This window comes from Diabrotica undecimpunctata, chromosome 1 (assembly GCF_040954645.1).
Source record: "Diabrotica undecimpunctata isolate CICGRU chromosome 1, icDiaUnde3, whole genome shotgun sequence".
NCBI classification, from domain to species: domain Eukaryota; kingdom Metazoa; phylum Arthropoda; class Insecta; order Coleoptera; family Chrysomelidae; genus Diabrotica; species Diabrotica undecimpunctata.
In genome coordinates, this window is record NC_092803.1 from 75754239 (window position 1) to 75775115 (window position 20877).

At 31.1% G+C, this 20877-nt stretch overlaps 1 protein-coding gene across 2 annotated transcripts; it reads right to left on the reverse strand.

Moving 5' to 3' along the window:
• Positions 1-730: 730 nt before the first annotated feature.
• LOC140439296 (uncharacterized) lies at positions 731-20383 on the reverse strand. 2 transcript variants are annotated; one of them, XM_072529135.1, is made up of 5 exons: positions 20117-20383; positions 16728-16827; positions 16609-16661; positions 7584-7717; positions 731-1138 (listed from the first exon to the last, which is right to left on the reverse strand). In XM_072529135.1, exons 1-5 carry the CDS (start codon positions 20249-20251, stop codon positions 790-792), a joined length of 771 nt encoding a protein of 256 aa, XP_072385236.1. In that variant the 5' UTR covers positions 20252-20383; the 3' UTR covers positions 731-789. The 2 variants fall into 2 exon arrangements, with proteins under 2 accessions (XP_072385236.1, XP_072385227.1); XM_072529126.1 differs by having other exon boundaries at positions 732-1138; positions 16609-16827.
• Between the last annotated feature and the right edge of the window lie 494 nt (positions 20384-20877).

Here is a 20877-nt window from a genome sequence, read left to right on the forward strand (position 1 = left end):
GCTTTAATATATTGTTAAGTCGTTTGTTTTATTCATTTAATAATAAAAATAATAACCTTATTTTATGTAAAAACTATCATTTATATACTCTTTATAAAATCCAGGAATTCAAAATATCAAAATTTAGACCTTAATAATTATTACAATTTATGAATTAACATAAAATATGTAATAAATTGTTTGTTGTTTGTTTGTTTATTTTATTATTTATCTGTCATAATAAATATAATATAATGCATGATACTATGACTAACAAGATAGGATCTTCCCGTAGCATAAAATCGGTCGTATTCGCGCATGCCGTCATTGGAGAGTAGAATTTGAATTCTTGTTAAAGTTAAATGGGATTTTTATGCATTCTGTGATGAAATTATTCAATTAGCAAAATAATAATATTAAATAAAGGTTTAATAATTACAATAATCGTACACAGAAGGATATCTCCAAACTATTTATTAAAGATTATTTATTGACACATACAAAAAACTGACATTACGAACGTGCAACTCTCCAATCACGTCACGACTTATGCGCAATATCCTATCTTCTTAATCATAGTATCATGATATAATGTCCGACCAATCAAATACACTGCTTAACATGATCAAATCTTACTAAAAGTCGTATCAGTTTTTTCAAGAACCAGCTGTACATGCCACAAAAAACAGTTTTGAGAATATTTTATACTTAGTTAATATGTTTAATAAAATTTATTATTAAGGATAAATTTATAAAAAAAACATACATTTGTAATTATTTCTTTATTTGCTATATAATCAATTATAAAAATTAATATTTCTTTATCTGAACAGGCTTCCAACTGGAACACTCAGTTGTTTGTTCTAGTGTAGAGAGAATACATTTTAGTTGTTTATTAACATCAACTTTATTGTACGTTAAATTAGATAATTCGATATTATAGTCGTCATCGAAGTTTATTGTTCCAGTGACCATTTGATCTATATAAAGCACCTCCTCGGGACAATAACACCGGCTCACAATATAGTATTTTGGTGGCTGACTTAGCTTGAAGTCCTTCAAATCTCTAAAGTATGCTCCATATAATGGCATCGAACAGGGATGCAATTCGAAGAATAAAAAGAAATCATCCACTTGTCTAACTGGTCGCATACTGCACCTAAAATCATATAAAAAATTTACTTATATTTACAGCAAAACTACCATATAAAATAGTATACCCGCCAAAGATATTTGAAATCAACAAATATTATAAAACCAGGGAAATAAGCAAAAAAAGTACCCTGTTTGTGACACTAGTCCAGCCAGGCCACCGACAGTTCTTTTGAGTAGTATGGACCTCTATCATCATCATCATCAATCAGCCAATCTCGTCCACTGCTGGACATAGGCCTCCCTCAGTTCTTTCCAGTGTTCTATACACTGGGCCGCTTGTAGCCAGTTTCCCGCTACACGTTTTATATCATCGGTCCATCTAGTCGGTGGTCGTCCTCGACTTTTTTTATATTTTCTGGGCCTCCATTCCATAATACGTCATGTCCACCGTACATCTTGTATTCTGGCTAAGTGCCCTGCCCAGTTCCACTTAAGCGTCGTGGTTCTTTCGATGACGTCTTGAACTCCTGATCTTTACCTGATTTGTTGGTTTGTTATGTGGTCTTGAAGGCTCACGTTCAGCATTGCACGTTCCATGGCTCGTTGTGTAACTTGCGAGTTTATTCGCAGATTTTTGCGTGAGTATTAAAGTCTCTGCTCCATTAGTTTGTATATGCAAAACACATTGGTTATAAACATTTTGCTTGAGATACATGGGAATTGAACTTTTTAGAGTATGGCTTAATTTGCCAAATGCTGCCCATGTCAGGCCTATTCGCCTCTGTATTTCATGTGTTTGATTATATTTTTATCTCGTGTCCCAGATATTTGTAAGTGTCTGTTTGTTGTATGATATTATTGTCTATAGTTATATTTCCGCTCATTACGAGATTTGTCATATGGAGCTCTATAACAAGAACCTATATGTTGTCTGCAGTCGATTTTTTGAATTTAATTAATTATTAACAAATTAAGGTCAAAACACGGTAAATTTTCGTTTGTTCATCATTCAGCAAAAAGTAAAGCGTTTGAAACAAATTTGAGAAGAGAAGAAACATAAGTCATATAAAAATCTACAAAATGACGTTTTCGAGACGTTCCTATTCTTATTTGTTGCTTAGAAAGTTGGAAAAGAAGTAAAAAATTTCGGTTATTTATCAATTTTAATAACTTTTTTTAAAGTAAAATTATAACATTTATATTACACACAATCTTGGGTCTTATAGTGCTTAAAATAAGATCAAAATTTCAAGTCGACCGGTCAAAGAGTTTAAAAGCTATTTAATTTGTTTATCCCAAATTAAATTGTTTTGCAACAATATAAGTTAGAAAATTAAATAGGTACGTTAAATACACGGATGTAATCTAAAAGAAGATTTGTTCTATTAATATTATTTAAAAAAAAAAATTAAGCAAAATAATTTTAAATATTGCAAAATAATTTGGCAAAAACATGTCAATTTTTTGCTTATAAACAATTGGAACTTTTTAACCAATGACTGCAAAAAAGTGCTTTTTTGACAGCTTGAATTTTTTTACAAATCTTAAAGGATAAAATTTGACCTAGGACACTTTGGGACGAAGTTAGTGCCATTTTTTATAAATTGATAGCATCTTTGTTAACAATCAAGAGACCTTATTAGGGTCATCTGAACGAATATACTGTAAGGTTTTAACGCGTAAAAAGATTGCATTTTAATGGAATCGTTCACAAGCTTCAAAATTGTGGTCCTCAAAATTTGGTCCGTTTTGAAACTAGTGAGAGCGCAGGAGGGGGAAAGAGCTGTTAACTGTATCTATGTTTCTTGTTTATATATTTCGACGTTTCTTTTTTAATTTGTATGTAATTTTTGCGTACATTACGAATATGTATTATTATTTAAATAATTAGGTCGTAAAATAAACCATCTAATCTGTTTAAACTATTTTTTTCCAGTTTTTATTTTTTTTAGGAATATTTGAGGTAATTTTTATTGTAAAAAATAGTTGTGATTAATATACAGGGTGGTCCTTAAGTAATTGTACAAAAAGAAACAGTAGATTCTACACTTTAAAATATTACGATTTAAGCCAAATTGCTTTAATAAAATATTGATATTAAGAAAGATACAGGGTGTTAGAATGCAAAATTAAAATTTTATTTTTCGCTATAACTTTCATGTTTGTAAACATTTATGTTTAAAAATTTACAACTGGGTACTTTTAAATATGAGAAATTATATAATGTGATGCACACTTTGATGTAACTGATAGAGGGCGCCACTTATGCCACATATGTGGTATAAATTTGCAACTAACTTTTTTGCTCTTTAAGTTACCTGTATTTAGGATAAAAAATATTAAAGATAAATTATTTTAACAAAAAAAAAAGTATACTTATTAATAACTTCAAAACTCTGTTTACCTGTTAAACTAAATAACATAACTTTTTGTCAAAGTAAGTGTTCGATATGTCCTCCATTTTCTTTAATTCTTTTGTCAATATATTCCATAAAAGATCGTCTCATATTAAATAGCATCATTGGTTCTAAAGAAACTGCTGCAGTATTTATTTCTTCCCATAGTTGGTTGCGAATGTTTATGGGATTCTTATAGACACGTTGTTTTAATGCGTCCCATACACCAAAATCAAGCGGATTAAATTCGGGGCTACGTGGTGGCTATAATGTATAATGGATGAATATATTATTTTGGGTACATATCCAAATCTTATGGTATATTATGGAACTACATCTTATTTGTCGCAGAAGTTAAATTATGTATTAAACACATTAATGTATAATAACAAATAACACATATTAATGTATAATTATATCTCGAACAAATGGGACTATTAGAATTTACTAGCGAACTAATATTATGCTGAACTAAATTGCCTGTGTGTTTACTATATTTATAACAATATCGGTTCTTAGGACAACGTTGATGTTTTTGTAAAAATGCTGAGTCTTTCAGGTTAGATTTGTAGCAAATGTTTTATTCAATACCTGTGCTCTAGTTTCTATTTGTCCTAATAAAAATGAGTAAACAATTTACGTAATGAACAATAAGTATTCTTTTCGGATTTTTTATGAATTAAATAATTATATCAATATCTCACCACATTGCCAAGGAATATGACTACCACGACCAATTCAACGTTCAGAAAAGTTGTATTTAAGTATGTTCTAACTGCCTTCTCTCTAGAATGTGGTGGTGTACCATCTTGCATAAACCACATATTTTGGGTTTTTAGCATTTTACAATAGAGAAAAAGTAATACAACGCCATTATAGAAACTTAAGAAGCGATAGCAAAGGGAAATTGTAAACATGATGACGGCCAACGTCTGAATACGGACACGGCACCTAAAGAAGATGAAATATATTTTCTCCAATAAGACATTTAGCACCCATAACAAAGTATTTTGTGATGTTACATTATCATCTTTGAACTGTTTTAATAAGAATAAACTATGAATTAGGCCTATCTACAGGTATTCAGTGCTTTACCGCGCAAATATCAAACTAAGAATTATTGTGCAGCTGACTTATAAAATGCATTTATCTCGAAAACGGTTGAATTCTCAGGTTACTAACAAGTATACCTTTTCTTTGTAAAAATAATGTAAAATAATGTATCTTTAATGTTTTTTTTTTCAAATTTATGCCATACATGTGGCATATGTGGCGCCCTCTATTAGTTACATTAAAGTAAGTATAAAATTATAATTTATCCTACTCAGCAGCATCCAACTGTAAATTTTTGTCCAAAAATATTTACAAACCTAAAAGTTATAGCAAAAAATAAAATTTTAAATTTTCACTTTAACACCCTGTATCTTTCTTAATATCAAGATTTTATTGAAGCAAATTGGCTTAAATCGTAATATTTTAAAGTGCAGAACCTACGGTTTCTGTTTGTACTATTACTTAAGGACCACCCTGTATATACTGCTTTAATAAACTTCGTAAATATTTTACTTATAATAGATTTTATGAAAAAAAAAAACAAATTATCCTATTCAATTCTTTCTACTTTAAAGAACTTACTTTTAAATTTTCTTTAAAAATAAAAAAAATTCTTAAAAAATAAAAAATCTCAAAGAACAATTTATGATTTTCTTCAATGGAAAAAGCATCTCAATGAAAAAATTTTCAGACCAACCTATTTATTTATTTATTATTATTTATTTATTTACCGCTTTTTAATCAAATTATAAAAAATATATTTTTTGCTTTAAAGTTTCTTTTAATAATTTGAATTATTCTAATACGTTATTCATGTATTATTTTCGTAAAATACTTTAAACTTAAAATGCAACTAAAGAATTAACATGCCGAAAAATGGCGATTTCAACGTTTTTCGATGCCATTTTTCAATAGGTTATATATCGAATTTAAAAACCAAAAAATATGAGGTGAAAGTTTACTACATAGGTTCACAAGTCTATTTTGATTTGATATAGCAAAAGTCAGTTTAAAAGATTCATGAACAAATTAATATACCTTTGCGTTTCAGGATATATTGACTTGGCAAACATCTAAACTTAACGTTCAAAACACATTGTTTATTTTTTACCCATAAGCTGAATCTTATTTTAATCGAAAGCATGAATATTATGCTACATTACAGTAAAAAGTTAACCCAAAGTTTACCATGGGAAAATGTTTATTTATAAAAAACTTTCAATTTCAAAATAAAAAATTTCATTTGTGTTTGAACTATTTACACTATTTTTTTTATATAGGTATTAACCAAGTACGCGTGGTTATACTTCGGGTAAACTTTCTACTGTAATATTGCAGCATCATATTCTTCCGACTAAAATAAGATTAACATTGTGGTAAGAAATAAACAATGTATTTCAAACGTTAAAGTTTGGACGTTCAACAAATCTATATATTCCAAAACGCAATGATAGACCAATTTGTTTATGTATATTTTAAACTGACTTTTGCAATATAACATCAAAATGAAATTGAGCATTTTTAAATGAATTGAGCTTTTAATTAGTATTTTTTGTTTTATTTAATTTAACAACTTACACGCCCTAGAGAGTATTGCCGAAAAGCATGGGTAGCAAGTATAAGACGTGCAAATACATTTCTTAAATTTGATAAGAAGGTGATTGAGATAATTAAAAACGAAGTATCGAGTATTATCAAAGAAGTCTAGCGAAAAAGAATACCGAAAGTCATCAAAGTTGAAAAATACTTTAAGAAGATTGGACACTTCCACAATAATGGAAATAAATTTATTAATAAATGATGATAGTGTCGCAGAAAATACGGAAGCTGAAGAAACTGAATTAAGTTTATTATTTTACTTGATTTCTTGTTAATTACTGTGTTGTGCAATTAATATTCCGACAAATTATAACTGTAATAATAAAAAGTCTCTTTTAAAGAAGTTGTAGGTTTTGTATTTTTAAAATAAATAAAAAAAATAGCGGGGACATAGCTTTTTTCCTGAATTTTATAAATTTTGAACTGTATGCTTATTGTAATTTTAGATTTAACTCTGTTTTTATAAAGTAATTTTAGTATCAATAATTCTAACAATTACAAAAAATCTATCTGATTTCTTGTTAATTACTGTGTTGTGCAATTAATATTCCGACAAATTATAACTGTAATAATAAAAAGTCTCTTTTAAAGAAGTTGTAGGTTTTGTATTTTTAAAATAAATAAAAAAAATAGCGGGGACATAGCTTTTTTCCTGAATTTTATAAATTTTGAACTGTATGCTTATTGTAATTTTAGATTTAACTCTGTTTTTATAAAGTAATTTTAGTATCAATAATTCTAACAATTACAAAAAATCTATTGATTACAAAAGCTATGCTACATTAGTTAAGGGGGATGGTTGCTGTAAGATTAAATGTTAATAAAAAATACTCAAAATACTACGCTGTACTATATTTCTTACTTATACTATACTATGATAGCTCGAAAAGGATTTAAAAAATGCAAGTCAATATTTACAAATAAGAAAGAGTATGGTTATCACATTGAGGTTTGTCGAATGTTCTGTATGGTCGCAACTGCTATATGGGGTAGAAACTTGGACTCTAAATGCCCAATCCGTATAAAAATGGGAGGAACTCGAAATCTGGCTATATAGACGTATTCTCAAAATTCCTTGGAGTACAAATTTCTCAAGATGTGTTAAGACGAATTGGACATTGCATAAATCTTATGAACACAATTAAAATAAGAAAAACATCTTATCTGATCTGGACCACATACTTCGAAACGATAAATACTCTCTTCTCTCTTCTATACGATATCATGCAGTAGAAGAAAAAAAATTTTAGGAACAAAGAAGAAATCTTAGCTGAGGAATATCAGAGATTGGACTAACCTCAGTGTTAAGCAGATAAAAAGCAGTGTTAAAAGATAGGGAAGCGTTAAAAGAAGTGACCACCAACCTTTATTGGAAGACGGCATAATAAAAAGAAGACTGTACTAGAAACTTAACGAAGTTAGTATATAAATTTTTATGACTGATAAAGAAAGAAAACTTACCTGAACGCAGAATAAAATACAGGGTCAACAGTGACTTCGTCGCAATACTGTTTGTAATCATAAATATGCTTGACTTGGTACCTTATAACGATAATTTGTGATTTTACTTCTTCCATTATGGTTAATATAACATTCTGTAAAATATAAGTGAGACACTTGTTTATAGCTCTTATGACTTTTGAATGACGTAATCATTAAAAATAGCGAAAGTGTGCCAATTTCTCTTGGGATCTTTATGGTCTCTCCATGGCGCTTCATTGGAGAGCCCATTTTACGTTATTTTCAAGAACAGCTATATGATTAAGAATTTTTTTCCCTATTTAGAATTAGCCTACAAAATAGCGTCCGATATTTTTAATGACCAAAAACTATTAAAAAGGTCCTAGTTCAGATATCAAAAAATTATAATTTAAGTACAAAGATGAATTAAACAAAACATAAATTCACTCACATCTGTTTACTAAGTTTAGGCTACATGTTTAGTAGTATCAAGAATCTGTACACCGTAGAAAAAAATATTTGAAATAAAAAATGTAGCTGAGATAATTTTAAGCAAAAATATGTTTAAGCATTTTTTGTGTAGAATGAACCATTGCCCTCTTGAAACCTCTTAGAAACAACGCTTGAAGTGACCGTCGATTTTGCATGTTAGTTATACGCGCGAAATGAATGTTCAATAAAATTTGTATCAGCTCGACGGTAAAAATTTGATATCTTTTGATTCAAACGACCTATCGACAAAAGTCAAAATGCGTTTTAAATTTAGGAGGAGGTTTAGCTTTTGTATACAGTTTTTGGATTTTGCCGCGAATAAACTCAGATTTTATACAGGTGATAAATAAATAAACGTGGCGCGATTTTTGCCATTTTTTATGATTCTTGTGAGATCAATAAAATTGATCACTTTCAGTGACCAGTTGTAGTAAAATTTTAATTCTTAGAGATCAATCTTTAAAACTTATGACATGAAATTTCAATTTTAAGTTGTGGTAACAAATATGAGAAATTTGAAATGTAAATAAAAAACGCAGAATTTAATGTTTTACATTACAACAAATTACACGTCATGAGAAATGCATTTAAGAAGACGGTTTGTAGTTTATTGCAGAAGTTTTTTCTTTTGAAAAACGTACTAGTGTAATTGAAAAGTATTTAAAACTTGGTAATTAAAACTTCATAGTGGCTAGTCAATGAAAAGGATAGATTGTATTGATCTCGTGAGAACCACCTGTATAAAATCTGAGTTTATTTGCGGTAAAATACAAAAACTGCATACAAAAGCTGAACTCCTATCCTTTAAAATGCATCTTGGTTTTTGTCGATATGTCACTTGAATCAAAAGATATAGAATTTTTACCATCGAGCTAATTCAAATAGTATTAAACATTGATTTTGCGCTCGTAACTGACATGCGAAATCGATGGTCACTTCAAGCGTTGTTTCTAAGAGAACTGTTTATTCTACACAAAAAATGCTTATAAACATTTTTGTTTAAAATTATCTTAGCCACTTTTTTATTTAAAACATTTTTTTCTACGGTGTACAGATTCGTGGTAAATCGATTTTTTTGCGTTTTTTATCCCCCTTCGAGGGGGTTTTAGGGGGAAGCCCGGGGGTAAAAGTGGTAAACTTTTTTGCATCCTTTGTACAGTCCTAAAATTAATATGCTCAGTAAAATTCAGTTATTTCGTATAATTTTTAGAGTTACAGTGGTATTTTCGTCTCTGACGACTGGAGTAATATAGCAATTTGCAGGACAAAAGCACACACCTTATAGATATCCGTACAGGTATCAATTTCTGCTGTACATATTCCTGTACCCATATCTGTCAATACCATAATATGTAGACCACGAAACCGGTCGCCGTAAAGAGATTGTGCATAATATATTATATAACATACTAGTTCATTGTTGTCTTTTTATTGCTCAGTTACCAACTACATAGCAGTATACGTTATGCCCGGGTGGGCATTAAGTGCACTTTATGGCCCGCACAGGCATAAAAACAAAAAAAAAAATTGATAACTTCTTAACCCTGCGGTGGTAGCGCCTCTTTCGAATACAAATTTTATAGCGCCGGGTTCACCAGACCCGATAATATATAATATCGGGATATAAATATAATATAAAATAATATATATTTTTGTATATTTTTAAATATTTTCTTTGCCTTTATTAATTAACTGTATTCCTATAAATACGGATATGTGAATATGATATTGAATAATATACTATTTTAATATGTTTTGACATTTCTTTACAACCCTACATTTTGATACAAAAAAAACGTTTATTAATAAAAAAATTATTTAACCACAAATGAAACATGAGATATTTATTTTAAAGAAACATTTTCTCTGCCCCAGTAGGCATATCTGGCAAATTTTCTCGAATTCTAGTATTTGCAACTTCTTGACGTCTATCTATATTACTTGCGGTGGTACATTTTAAGATGATGATCTCCTGCTCGTCTATTAATGTTTTCATACTGGTATCAAGGATATTACCATTGTATACAATTTGTGCATTTACACCTGCTATGTTCATAGTTGAATAAAATATTACCATAGGTCACCTACTCGTATTACGTGCCACATTGTACAATGAACAAAGTTGGTCTAGTATATGAACACCACCTTTTGTCTTATTATAAAATGTGACAATTTCTGGTTTATATTCATTGCCTGAATCTTCATCAATTATGTGATGTAGACTAAAGACTAACAAAACGTTTTTATTTTGTTTTGGAGTATAAGATACAAGGGTAATATCTTTTTGAAAACCAACCATACTTGATAGTTGAGTTCTAGACTGTATATTCTTAAAGTCGGAGACTCTTTAAACAAAGGAATTCCACGTCTATTTTTCCTTATTGTGCCTACATAAGTTTAATGTATGTATGCCCAAAAATCATTTATAAGTGGTAACATTGTAAACCAGTTGTTCAGCGACATTCTACTCAATGCGACTACTAGTGCAAATATTTGAATGCCGTATTTATTAGGCTTTTTTTGGTAAGTATTGGCGGAAACTACATTGTCCCCTAAATGCCTCCAATTTTTCATCAATCGTAACGCAACTCTCAACTGTATAATGGTCTTTGCAAGTCATAACAAATTATTCAAAAAAAAAAAATTATTCAAGCTAGTTTATCTAGGGCTTTTCGTATTCCTCTTGTTTCCCTATCATTAAAACGTAACATACGAAGCAAAAAACGAAACTTTCCCAGGGACAATGTCAACCAGAACATTTCTACTCCACACCCTTTTCTATCCCATAGTTCTTCAAGATTTAGTCTAGCACCTTTTAAACAGCCTGACAAATAGAAAAGGTCCAATAAATCCTTTATTTCAGTTTTATCTGTGGGTCGTGCCGATCTTTCTCGGTTGTATGTAACATTTTCAATATTTTTTTTTTTTGTAAATTCAACTATTGTATCTAGCATACCGTCGGAAATGAATAAACTCCACTATTCTGCAGGAGTGTTTGCCTCTTTCGCCACTCCTCTAACTTCATGTAAATAAGTAATTAATTACTTATTGAACCAATCTCTATTTTACTGTCAGATGATACATCTTCCAGTACACGAAGAAGTCTGGCTTGCTGGGCCCCGAAATCCATTATCTGCAAGTAATTATTATTGTCATAAGTTATAAAATGTAATGTAAAGAAAATTATATGATCGACTATGGAATTTTCGACTCTTATTATGAAGAGTTCGAAAAGTGTATCGGACAGATGTATGCCCTCTGGATTTGTGTTTTTCTATAATTTAAATCACCCAGGAGAATGGCTTTATTAAGAGCAGCGAAGTACTCGAAAAGCTCGTCGGAAAAGGGGTTCATGCGGATGTTATTATTACGAGATTATAGTAAATGTTTCGTTATTGATATGTATATTAATTGTCAGATAGTCAGAATCGGGGATGTTGACATTCGCCGGAATGATGTGAGGGGAGCTAGGGATGTTACCTCTCACGAATATACCGTTTTTGCTTGAAATTAGGTCCTTAGAACGATGGTAATAAAGTATAAAAGATTATTAATTAAGTGTGTATTTCTACTGACTCCCGTCAGTCCACAGTACCTGTCACATCATCATCATCATCAATGGCGCTACAACTCTTCGTGAGTCTTTGCCGCGTTTACTATTGCCTTCCATGTTTGTCGGTCCTGTGCCAGTAATTCCCATAGTACCTATCACACAATCCATTCATTAGATTAATTTAGTATATTGGGAGTGAAAATGTGTTAAGGTGATTGTCCTGTATTATAGGACAAATTACGTGTCCAAACATGTTAGACACGATATCATTGGATATCTGTAAAATTTGCTGAGTTTACAGCGGGAATAAAGCTGCAAGCAGTTAGATATTGTAGAAGATGAGAATTATCATCTCCTGAGTTAGGGTGAGCGGCGGTATTTCCCTCCTGGGAGACAACGGCTGTACCTGTTGTGGTTTCGGCGGTTTAGCTGTGTGGGCCTTGCAACTATGAGAATATGCCGGGTGACTCCTCTGGCATTAAGAACAAATAGGTTTGTTGGCATCGGAGCAGGCGTTTGAGCGGTGGTTTCCACCGCAATTAGGGCATTTCAAAGAGTAACACTTTGTGTACGTAACTGGAGTGGGTATTTTGTTATTTGCCGACCGGTGAAGCAGACGTGGAAGTTATTACTCCAGCTTTAGAAGAGAGTCTCGAAGAGAGTCCCGAGTATGAAGGAGATTTTGTGGAAATGATTTTGTTCTTGTCTTTGTGCATTTTTTATTGATTCACGATCTTGTTTTTATTGTGTCACGATCCCTCTGTTGGATCAGCGAGACCATGTTATGCATTTTGCTGACTGATTCAGCATCCGTACCTACGTTTGTAAAAGTGTTAAAGTGTCAAACATGATAAAGCTGTTGTCGAAATGGTTATGTCATCATAGGGTTGGGTAAGGGAAGAAGGGAGAGGAGGCGAGGAGGTAGGGGCCAAGAAACTTGCATAGGAGATTATAGGGCTGATAGGGGGAAACTCGCATTCATAGTCGAGCGCCTGGCAGCTCTGTGGTCGCAAAGTGCGGTCAGACGATATTGGGAGATGTTTACTTGGACGACTCTGTTTTTTGACAGTCTACTGAGCAAAATCAATTCTCACCTCATTATCTTAATATCTATTTCTGTTTACTTATTATTTATATGTTATTAATATCAGCAGAGGCAGAGCACTGTCTTCCCGACGCGCCGAATGAGTATTCTGAGGGCTTACCCCAGTTGCACTAGCTACCCGTATACAACTGCCTCGAGAGATGCCTCAGATTCAAAAATACTAATTTATTTCTCTTGGTTGAGCTGTAAACCAAGTAACTTGCGATAGATTTCTCGCAAATTTTGTCACTGCTCCTACTGACTGACGTCAATGCTACTAGCTATTGTAGGCCACACCCACTAGCTGGTTTTATAGTTGACAAAGATCAGTCCGCGGCTGAAGTAAAGTATCATCATCCCAACCGAACTACAGGACCTAATAAAGGACAGAAATAATGCCAGAAAAGCATTCCAGAGAACAAGAAGACAGGAATTCAAGGAATACGGAGATACACTATCTGAAGAAATAAGGGTAAGACTGAGAAGTCTTACAGAAAACCAATGGCACAACAACATTAGAAAAGCTGAAGAAAATCAAGGAAATATATGGAAGATGCTGAAAGCCAAGAGAAGAGGAAAACAAAAGATGCCACAAATTATAGACAACGATGGAATACACTTTGACACCCAAGAAAAAGCGGATGCAATACACATATGCAGAACCAGCACATGTCAGACGCAAGAACAAGAGAAGAAGTCAACAATGAATACAACAGGATCGAAAGAAGAAATGAATTCCTAATAGAAGAAGAAGACTACACCAGCCCTAAAGAAGTTTCCAAAATCATCTGGAAACTTAAAGGAAGCAGAACACCAGGTCCTGAAGGAATTCACAACATCACCCTCAAGGAACTACCAAAGAAGATTATAGTACAACCGTACTATATCTTCAAATTCTGCGTAGAAAAAGGACATTTCCCAAACAACTGGAAACACGCCAAGATTATCCCACTACTAAAACCTAGGAAGAATGGAAGAAGACCAGAAAGTTACAGGCCAATATCTCTCCTCGAAACAATAGGAAAAATACTGGAAAAAATCATTTACAAAAGACTGACGAAACATGCAGAAAGAAGAAGAATTATACAAGAAGAACAATTCGGATTCAGAAAAGGAAGGAATTGCGAACTTCAGCTAGCAAGAATTATCAGCGATACGAAGATAAGATTCAACAGAAAACAAAGAACATCAATATTTGTAATATGCATTTATCTAATAGAACTTTTCAAGTTTCAGCTGACCAAAAGATGTCAACGAAACAAGAAATCCAGGAAGGGATGCCTCAGGGCACCCATCTTATACAATATTTTTGTTTCAGATCTACCAACTGATCCAAAAACCTCAACAGCACTTTACGCAGACGATACAGCAGTGTATGCAACCGGAGAAGATGACAGAAGAATAATCAGAAATATGGAAAACCACCATGGAAAAATCACGGAGTTCACAGACAAATGGAAGAGAATGGAAGATAAAAATCAACGCAGAGAAGACTCAATTCATCATTTTCACGCAGAAACATAACCCACCAGTACACGAAATCACAGTAGAAGGAAACAGGATCCAAACAGGAGACGCAGTCAAATACCTAGGAGTTCACCTCGACAGAAAACTCAACTTCCGGTTGCATACACAAAAACAAAGGTAAAAGCTAATGCTGCTAAAAAACTAATTCTCCCCTATATTTTCAGGACCAGTCCACTAACGAAGGCCAAGAAGATCCAGTTGTACCAGGCCTACGTTAGATCGGTGATACTATATGCAGTCCCAGTTTGGAGTTCAATAGCGGAGACCAACTGGAGGAGACTTGAATCCACAGAGACATCATGCTACCGAATCATAGACGGATCAACATGGGAAGAAACAATATCCAATGCAACTATCAAAGAAAGGCTCCAGTACACACCACTGAGGGAGGTGGCTGAGAAAAGGACAAGATACTTCTTCCATCAGGCCACAAGAAGACTTCGAAAGACCAGGGACATCCTCGAGAAAACCAGGAATCAGAGGATATACAGAAGCACCCATAAGCTGATCGACCACCTGATCAGGGTCTAGCCGAAAGGTTGCCGAAGAACAGCCAACCAGGGAAGTAGGTACGATGCCACAAAAAGTACCTACAGAAGAAGACGTCAGGATGCCACCAGCAGAAGTCCAGGAATCCGAGAGGAAAAATGACCAATATCAAGCGGTGCAAGAGCGGGACGTCGTGAAGAAGAAAATGAAATATAAACAATTTGAAATGTAGACTAATAATGGCAATAAACATTTTATTTTTATTTTTATTTTTATTTTTATTTTTATTTTTATTTTTATTTTTATTTTTATTTTTATTTTTATTTTTATTTTTATTTTTATTTTTATTTTTATTTTTATTTTTATTTTTATTTTTATTTTTATTTTTATTTTTATTTTTATTTTTATTTTTATTTTATTTTATTTTTATTTTTATTTTTATTTTTATTTTTATTTTTATTTTTATTTTTATTTTTATTTTTATTTTTATTTTTATTTTTATTTTTATTTTTATTTTTATTTTTATTTTTATTTTTATTTTTATTTTTATTTTATTTTTATTTTTATTTTTATTTTTATTTTTATTTTTATTTTTATTTTTAGTTTATTATAAGTAACGTGGATTTGCTTTCGCTTCTGTGTTAACACTGAGGAACATATGGAAACATACTGCCTGTATAAATTGTAACGGCTACATGGTTCCCGTCTGAGCAAATTAAACTTAAGTCTAATAATTTATATTTATATAGAAAAAAATATTTTAAACAAATTTAAACACTATTTGAACTATAACTGATTTGTTTTTTCACCATTTTATTTAAAATTATTGACTTACTGTAGTTCGAAGTTTAAAGAAATGACGTATCTTTTGTGAATACACTGTATTTACAAATTCGATTTCGATGTGAATTGCTGAAAGAACATTTTTAATCGACTCAGTGTGATGGGTAATATACGTTGTATATATGTTCGTAATATTGTTCTGAAGCTATTTTTTGTGGCATTTTAAAGTAATTATTATTTAAATGGGAATAAGCCACAATTATAGGTTAAAGTACGTTTATTGACGTTTTAATTTCCACTTCGGAAATCGTTCTCAAAATACAAACATTAGTAAATTAAACAAATTTTGTTTTTTTGTTACTTAGTGAAAAATTCTTCTAATTTAATTTTAACTGACTCATCTATATTAACAATTTAGACATACATTATACATTTTAAAGTAGACAACTTTAAAATGATGGCCAATATTGTTGAGTTGCATTCCTGGGACGACTTTACTTATAAGATAGTACATTCGATTACATGAAATCAATTTTAACTTGAGAATATCCTCAGAAAAGATCATGACATGTAATTCGTCTTTAAAAAGACGCCATGATGACAGTAAAATTTTCCTGTTAGTGATTCCATAGTAAATTATGAGGGAAAAACCAGGAAAAAAACCTCATAATACTATCCTGACATTGTAAGTATTTGATCGTGCATTTAGTTTACTTTCAATAAACACCAAATTCCGATTTTATATGTTTGTTAATTAAAAAACATAAATGATGTATCCTCTATATATTACTGACTTACCAATACTGGTATTTTCCTTTTAATAACTTCCTCTTTCATTATGGGTAACCAGATTTTTCACTAAGTAACAAAAAAACAAAATTTGTTTAATTTACTAATGTTTGTATTTTGAGAACGATTTCCGAAGTAGAAATTGAAACGTCAATAAACGTACTTTAACCTTTAATTGTGGCTTATTCCCATTTAAATAGTAATATGTTCGTAGTTACAATAATTTTTTGTTAAGATAAATCAATAAATCAAACGCAATTTTTCATAATTTAAAAAAAAATACTGATATCTGTAAAATAAATACATACCACCATTTGTATTTGATTATTTCGACCTTTGAAAAGTATATATTCCGGAACATCTTGAAAAATATTAAAACATGGAGTTATTGAATGATCGTGTATACACTCAACATTAATGAACTCACAGATGCAAGGAATCCGATCATTCATTGAATCATACAGGGGCCAATATCCAGTACTAAGATAAAATGCGGTGGGCAGAATTTGTTGAAACATGTCCGCTACCTAGAAAAAATAAATTAATTTTAATAAAAGGTAAAAAAATATATTTAGGAAAGTTGTGCCAAAAACTGATTTGGGTTGATTTAATATTTTATTGAGGGCATTAATTTTTTATTATTAAAAGAAAATGGTACGCCTAATCTTACGATTAACCAAAATTTTATTATTTTGTAACGAAAAAAACAACAAAAGTAGGTGAATAAAAAGCTGATCAGACAGATAGATAAACGATAGATAATAATTAGATAATAGTTTGGCAAAAGAAAAATAAGAAAAACGGAATACAGATAAAATGCAAAATAAAATGTGCGCCAATGACCCTTAACCTGAGAGTCATAAAAGAGTCGACATTTCTCTCAAAGACATCAGAAAAAATATGTCAGAAAACATATCAATGAATTATCAAATATAATTATAAAAATTGACATATTTAACCATAAACCGAAGAGAGTGTATATTTTAGTAAAATCTTAAAAAAGTTATATCGTCACTAAAATATTATTATTAAAATAAAATAATAATGTCCAGTTGCACCAACAAATTAACGATTGATTTTGAGGTACGGTCCTGACTACGGTACAATATACCACGTTTAAAGCCGTACAAAAATAAAATTATTTTGAATGTTGAATTCAAAATTGTTGTTTCATCTGTGCATAAAGTTATAGTGCTACACTAGTGCTCACCAATATAGACTGACGTGAGTACTCGAAATTACATTATTATAAATAATATTATCAGAAAAATAACCTGCAAAATACAGAAAGATATAACAAGTTTGGGTCTGGATCCAGAATGACGACCAGTTTTTGAACTGGCTACAGGGCCGGACTTGCGGCATCTTAAAATATCATGACTTCAAATGATATTGCTTTAAATAACACTACCTCAACCAACATGAATCAAACACAGAGTTTCTAAGATGACTATCTTAAGAATAGGTATGCCTGAAACAGAATACAGCTATATCCTCAGTTTTAGAAGGCAAAAAATTTATCACTCCCCTAGAAAATATGTCTCCTACTAGAATTTGTACAATTTTTTTAATAATCGATCAATAGAAATTAGAATAAATGGTATTAAAATCTCAACAAGAAAATTAGATAATCGAATCCCTCAAGATTCCATAATAAGTCCAACATTATCCTTAATTGCTATCAATAGTGTTATTTATGAAATTAAAGAAGCACCTATTAAAGCCAGTATCTATTCAGATGACATCGTCGTTTATACTAAATCAAACAATATAGAATCGGCAACTAAAAATTTACAAATTTTTTTAACTCGTATTGAAAATTGGAGTGTGTCTCTACAGAAAAAACACATTAAATAATTTTTATTAAAAAAAGATCTCTGTATTCAACTTACCTAACTTTAAATAATTTATCATTAAAACAATCAGAAGAGGTTTATTTTCTAGGTTTATCTTTTACCAGAAATATACTCAAAATTCTGTCTAATAATGTTTGAGGCGCAGATACTACAATATTATTAAACTTATGTAAATCACTCATTAGGAGTAAACTAGATTACTGTTGCATTCGTTATTATAACGCCGAAAGCAAAACTACCTTAAAAAAGCTTAACAGTATTCAATATACAGCTTTGAGATTGGCACTTGGTGCATTTAGAACTAACCCCACTAGTAGTTTACAAGTTGTAGCTAAAGAGCCACCTCAGCCTCAGCCAAAATTTCCATTCAAAAACAACATCCTCTTTTCTCCCCAATTTTCCACACTGGCATCCTGTCTTTTAAAAAGACAACAAATTGTATTCCTCTAATAGAAAGAATAATAGTCACAAATTTTAACATGGAGCAAGTTGGTCTATTTCTATATACAAATGCAATTTCTCATCCATGGACAACCCGCCTACTGACCATTGACCTAACACTAAGAAAGTATCACAAATCATATACAAACTTCTCGATAATTAAACATATTTTTGCAGAAATCATATCCCGTTACCCCAACTACTTACAAATCTGTACCGGCTTCTCTAAAACCCCAGTTGGACATACTGCTGCTTACTATTCTGATGAAGAAAACTCCTACAGCATACACTTACCTATAAATTGTAGTATACTTACAAGTGAGACCACAGCTATATTAAATGCCTTAACTTTTTTCGAAACGAGTAACACGAAGAAGTGCGTCATCATTACAGATTCTCAGAGATGAAGCAGTGGCATACGCAATGATAGAATGGAATCCAAGAAGAAGAAAGAGAAGGGGAAGACCAAGATCACAGTGGCTGTAAGAAGTTGAAGAAGACCTCCAAAGGGCAGGAGTCAGAGAATGGAGAGGAAAAACTAGAGACAGGAAAAATGAAAGGATATCGTAAAGAAGATACCATTAACAAAAGGGACTGATCCACCCAAGAAATAGGCTCTAGAAAGCATTTTGCAGTTTCACCCCACGCTAGGGTGTATAGCCATTATAATAAATGTTGCATGTTAAATTTTGACCAAGATATGGAACTTTTAATATTGCGCACGGTCAGCTCGCAGCGAATAAAAACCAATACAAATACGAAATATCCATGTAGATTCAGACATGCATAGAACGTTATCATTATACATAAAAAAGTTATAGCAGTTTATAGTTAAAATTTTCGGTAAAAAGTGGGGAAGTAATTTGTTTTTAAAAGTTTTAAACAAAAGTGAGGAGTTTGATTTATGGAAGTTGTACAAAAATTCAAAACGAACATTTTAAGCTTTATTTAAGCAGGGCGCGTTATTAAAAATAGCTTATCTTAGTCAAAAATTAACATAGAAACTTTACCAAATCTTAATTTATTCGTTTTAATTTGTTTTCAAAGTTTATATCTTAATTTTATTTAAATCTCTTATTAACAAATTAGTTCGCAAATTTTTAATTTTAATAGTTACAACTTTTTCATAGGTTACATAGGTTTTTAATACAATACAACAAGATAAAGTAATTTTGCAAAGTTTATTTTAAAGCTGAAACAATAATTGTTGTTGAAAAATTGATTATACGCACCAAAAAACACATAAAAACGTCAAGGTAACGAGGGGACATAAAAGTGCGTACTCAACGCCCCCTTGGTCCTATACTATAATCCCATATAAAAAAATATTCAACTTTTAACATGTCTAAATGTCACAAGAAAACAGTTTCAGAAGCTATCTAAATTCTAGTATTCAGAAATGTATTACTTTCTCTTAGAATAATTATACGTTTAGTAATGTAAACGAAAATGTCAATTTACTAAAATAGCCGCCAATTTAAAGATTAATCAACTTTATGGAAAATGTGTTCAAACTTACCAATAGCGGTCCACAATTTAACACAACGGTATTACAACAATGCTGAATAATTTCAAACGATTCAAAAATTATACGTTGAAGCCTCGTCACTTTATTTAAATTTATTCTGCTTATTTCTATATTGAGTTGTTCCATATTAAGCAGCTAAACTAACTGAAGAATAAACCGACGAACTATTCTCAGTAAATTTGGAACTAAAAAACAAATGACTGAAATTTAAACACTAAAAGTACCAAGTACTTTTTAAATGTAGAACGTGCAACTATCGTAATGTACTGCACATGTATGAGTATGAAATAACTTTGTTGCCCACTTGACATATTTGTTGCAATGGCATGGCAAGTTAGGCGCATGCGCTATTGAGATATGAGTTTTTATTTTCGATATTTTGGTATTGTAAATTGTAAATTCTTATAATTATTATTAGTAGTGTATGTGTGTAAGTCTGTGTGCTCGTGGTATTAAAAAACTATTAGAAAAATATAGATATGAAGTTCCCGGAGGTTTTTTCATTGAATAAAAAAATACAAAAGGTAATTATTAGGTACGCCTCAAATATGCCCAATTTTGGTGGACTTAGTCGAAAAAGTTTAAATAACTCAAATTTTAATGTTTTCTTTGCTGGAAAAGTGACAAAAAAAATAAAAAATACAGAAGAAATACAAAAAGTATTATTAACCAAAACAATTTACGTAAAAAGCAAATGCGTGTGTGTTAAAAAAACGTAACTAAAATATAAATATCACTTGTTTTTACAATTA

Bases quoted from the DNA above. Each gene is read 5' to 3' on its own strand.
- LOC140439296 (XM_072529126.1), bottom strand. From the start codon at position 20,251: ATGGAACAACTCAATATAGAAATAAGCAGAATAAATTTAAATAAAGTG. The intron at 7,718-16,608 runs GTATGTATTTAT...TATATTTTACAG, and splicing joins ATAATCAAATACAAATGGTG to AATGTTATATTAACCATAAT. The intron at 1,139-7,583 runs GTAAGTTTTCTT...ATATGATTTTAG, and splicing joins GTATTTTATTCTGCGTTCAG to GTGCAGTATGCGACCAGTTA.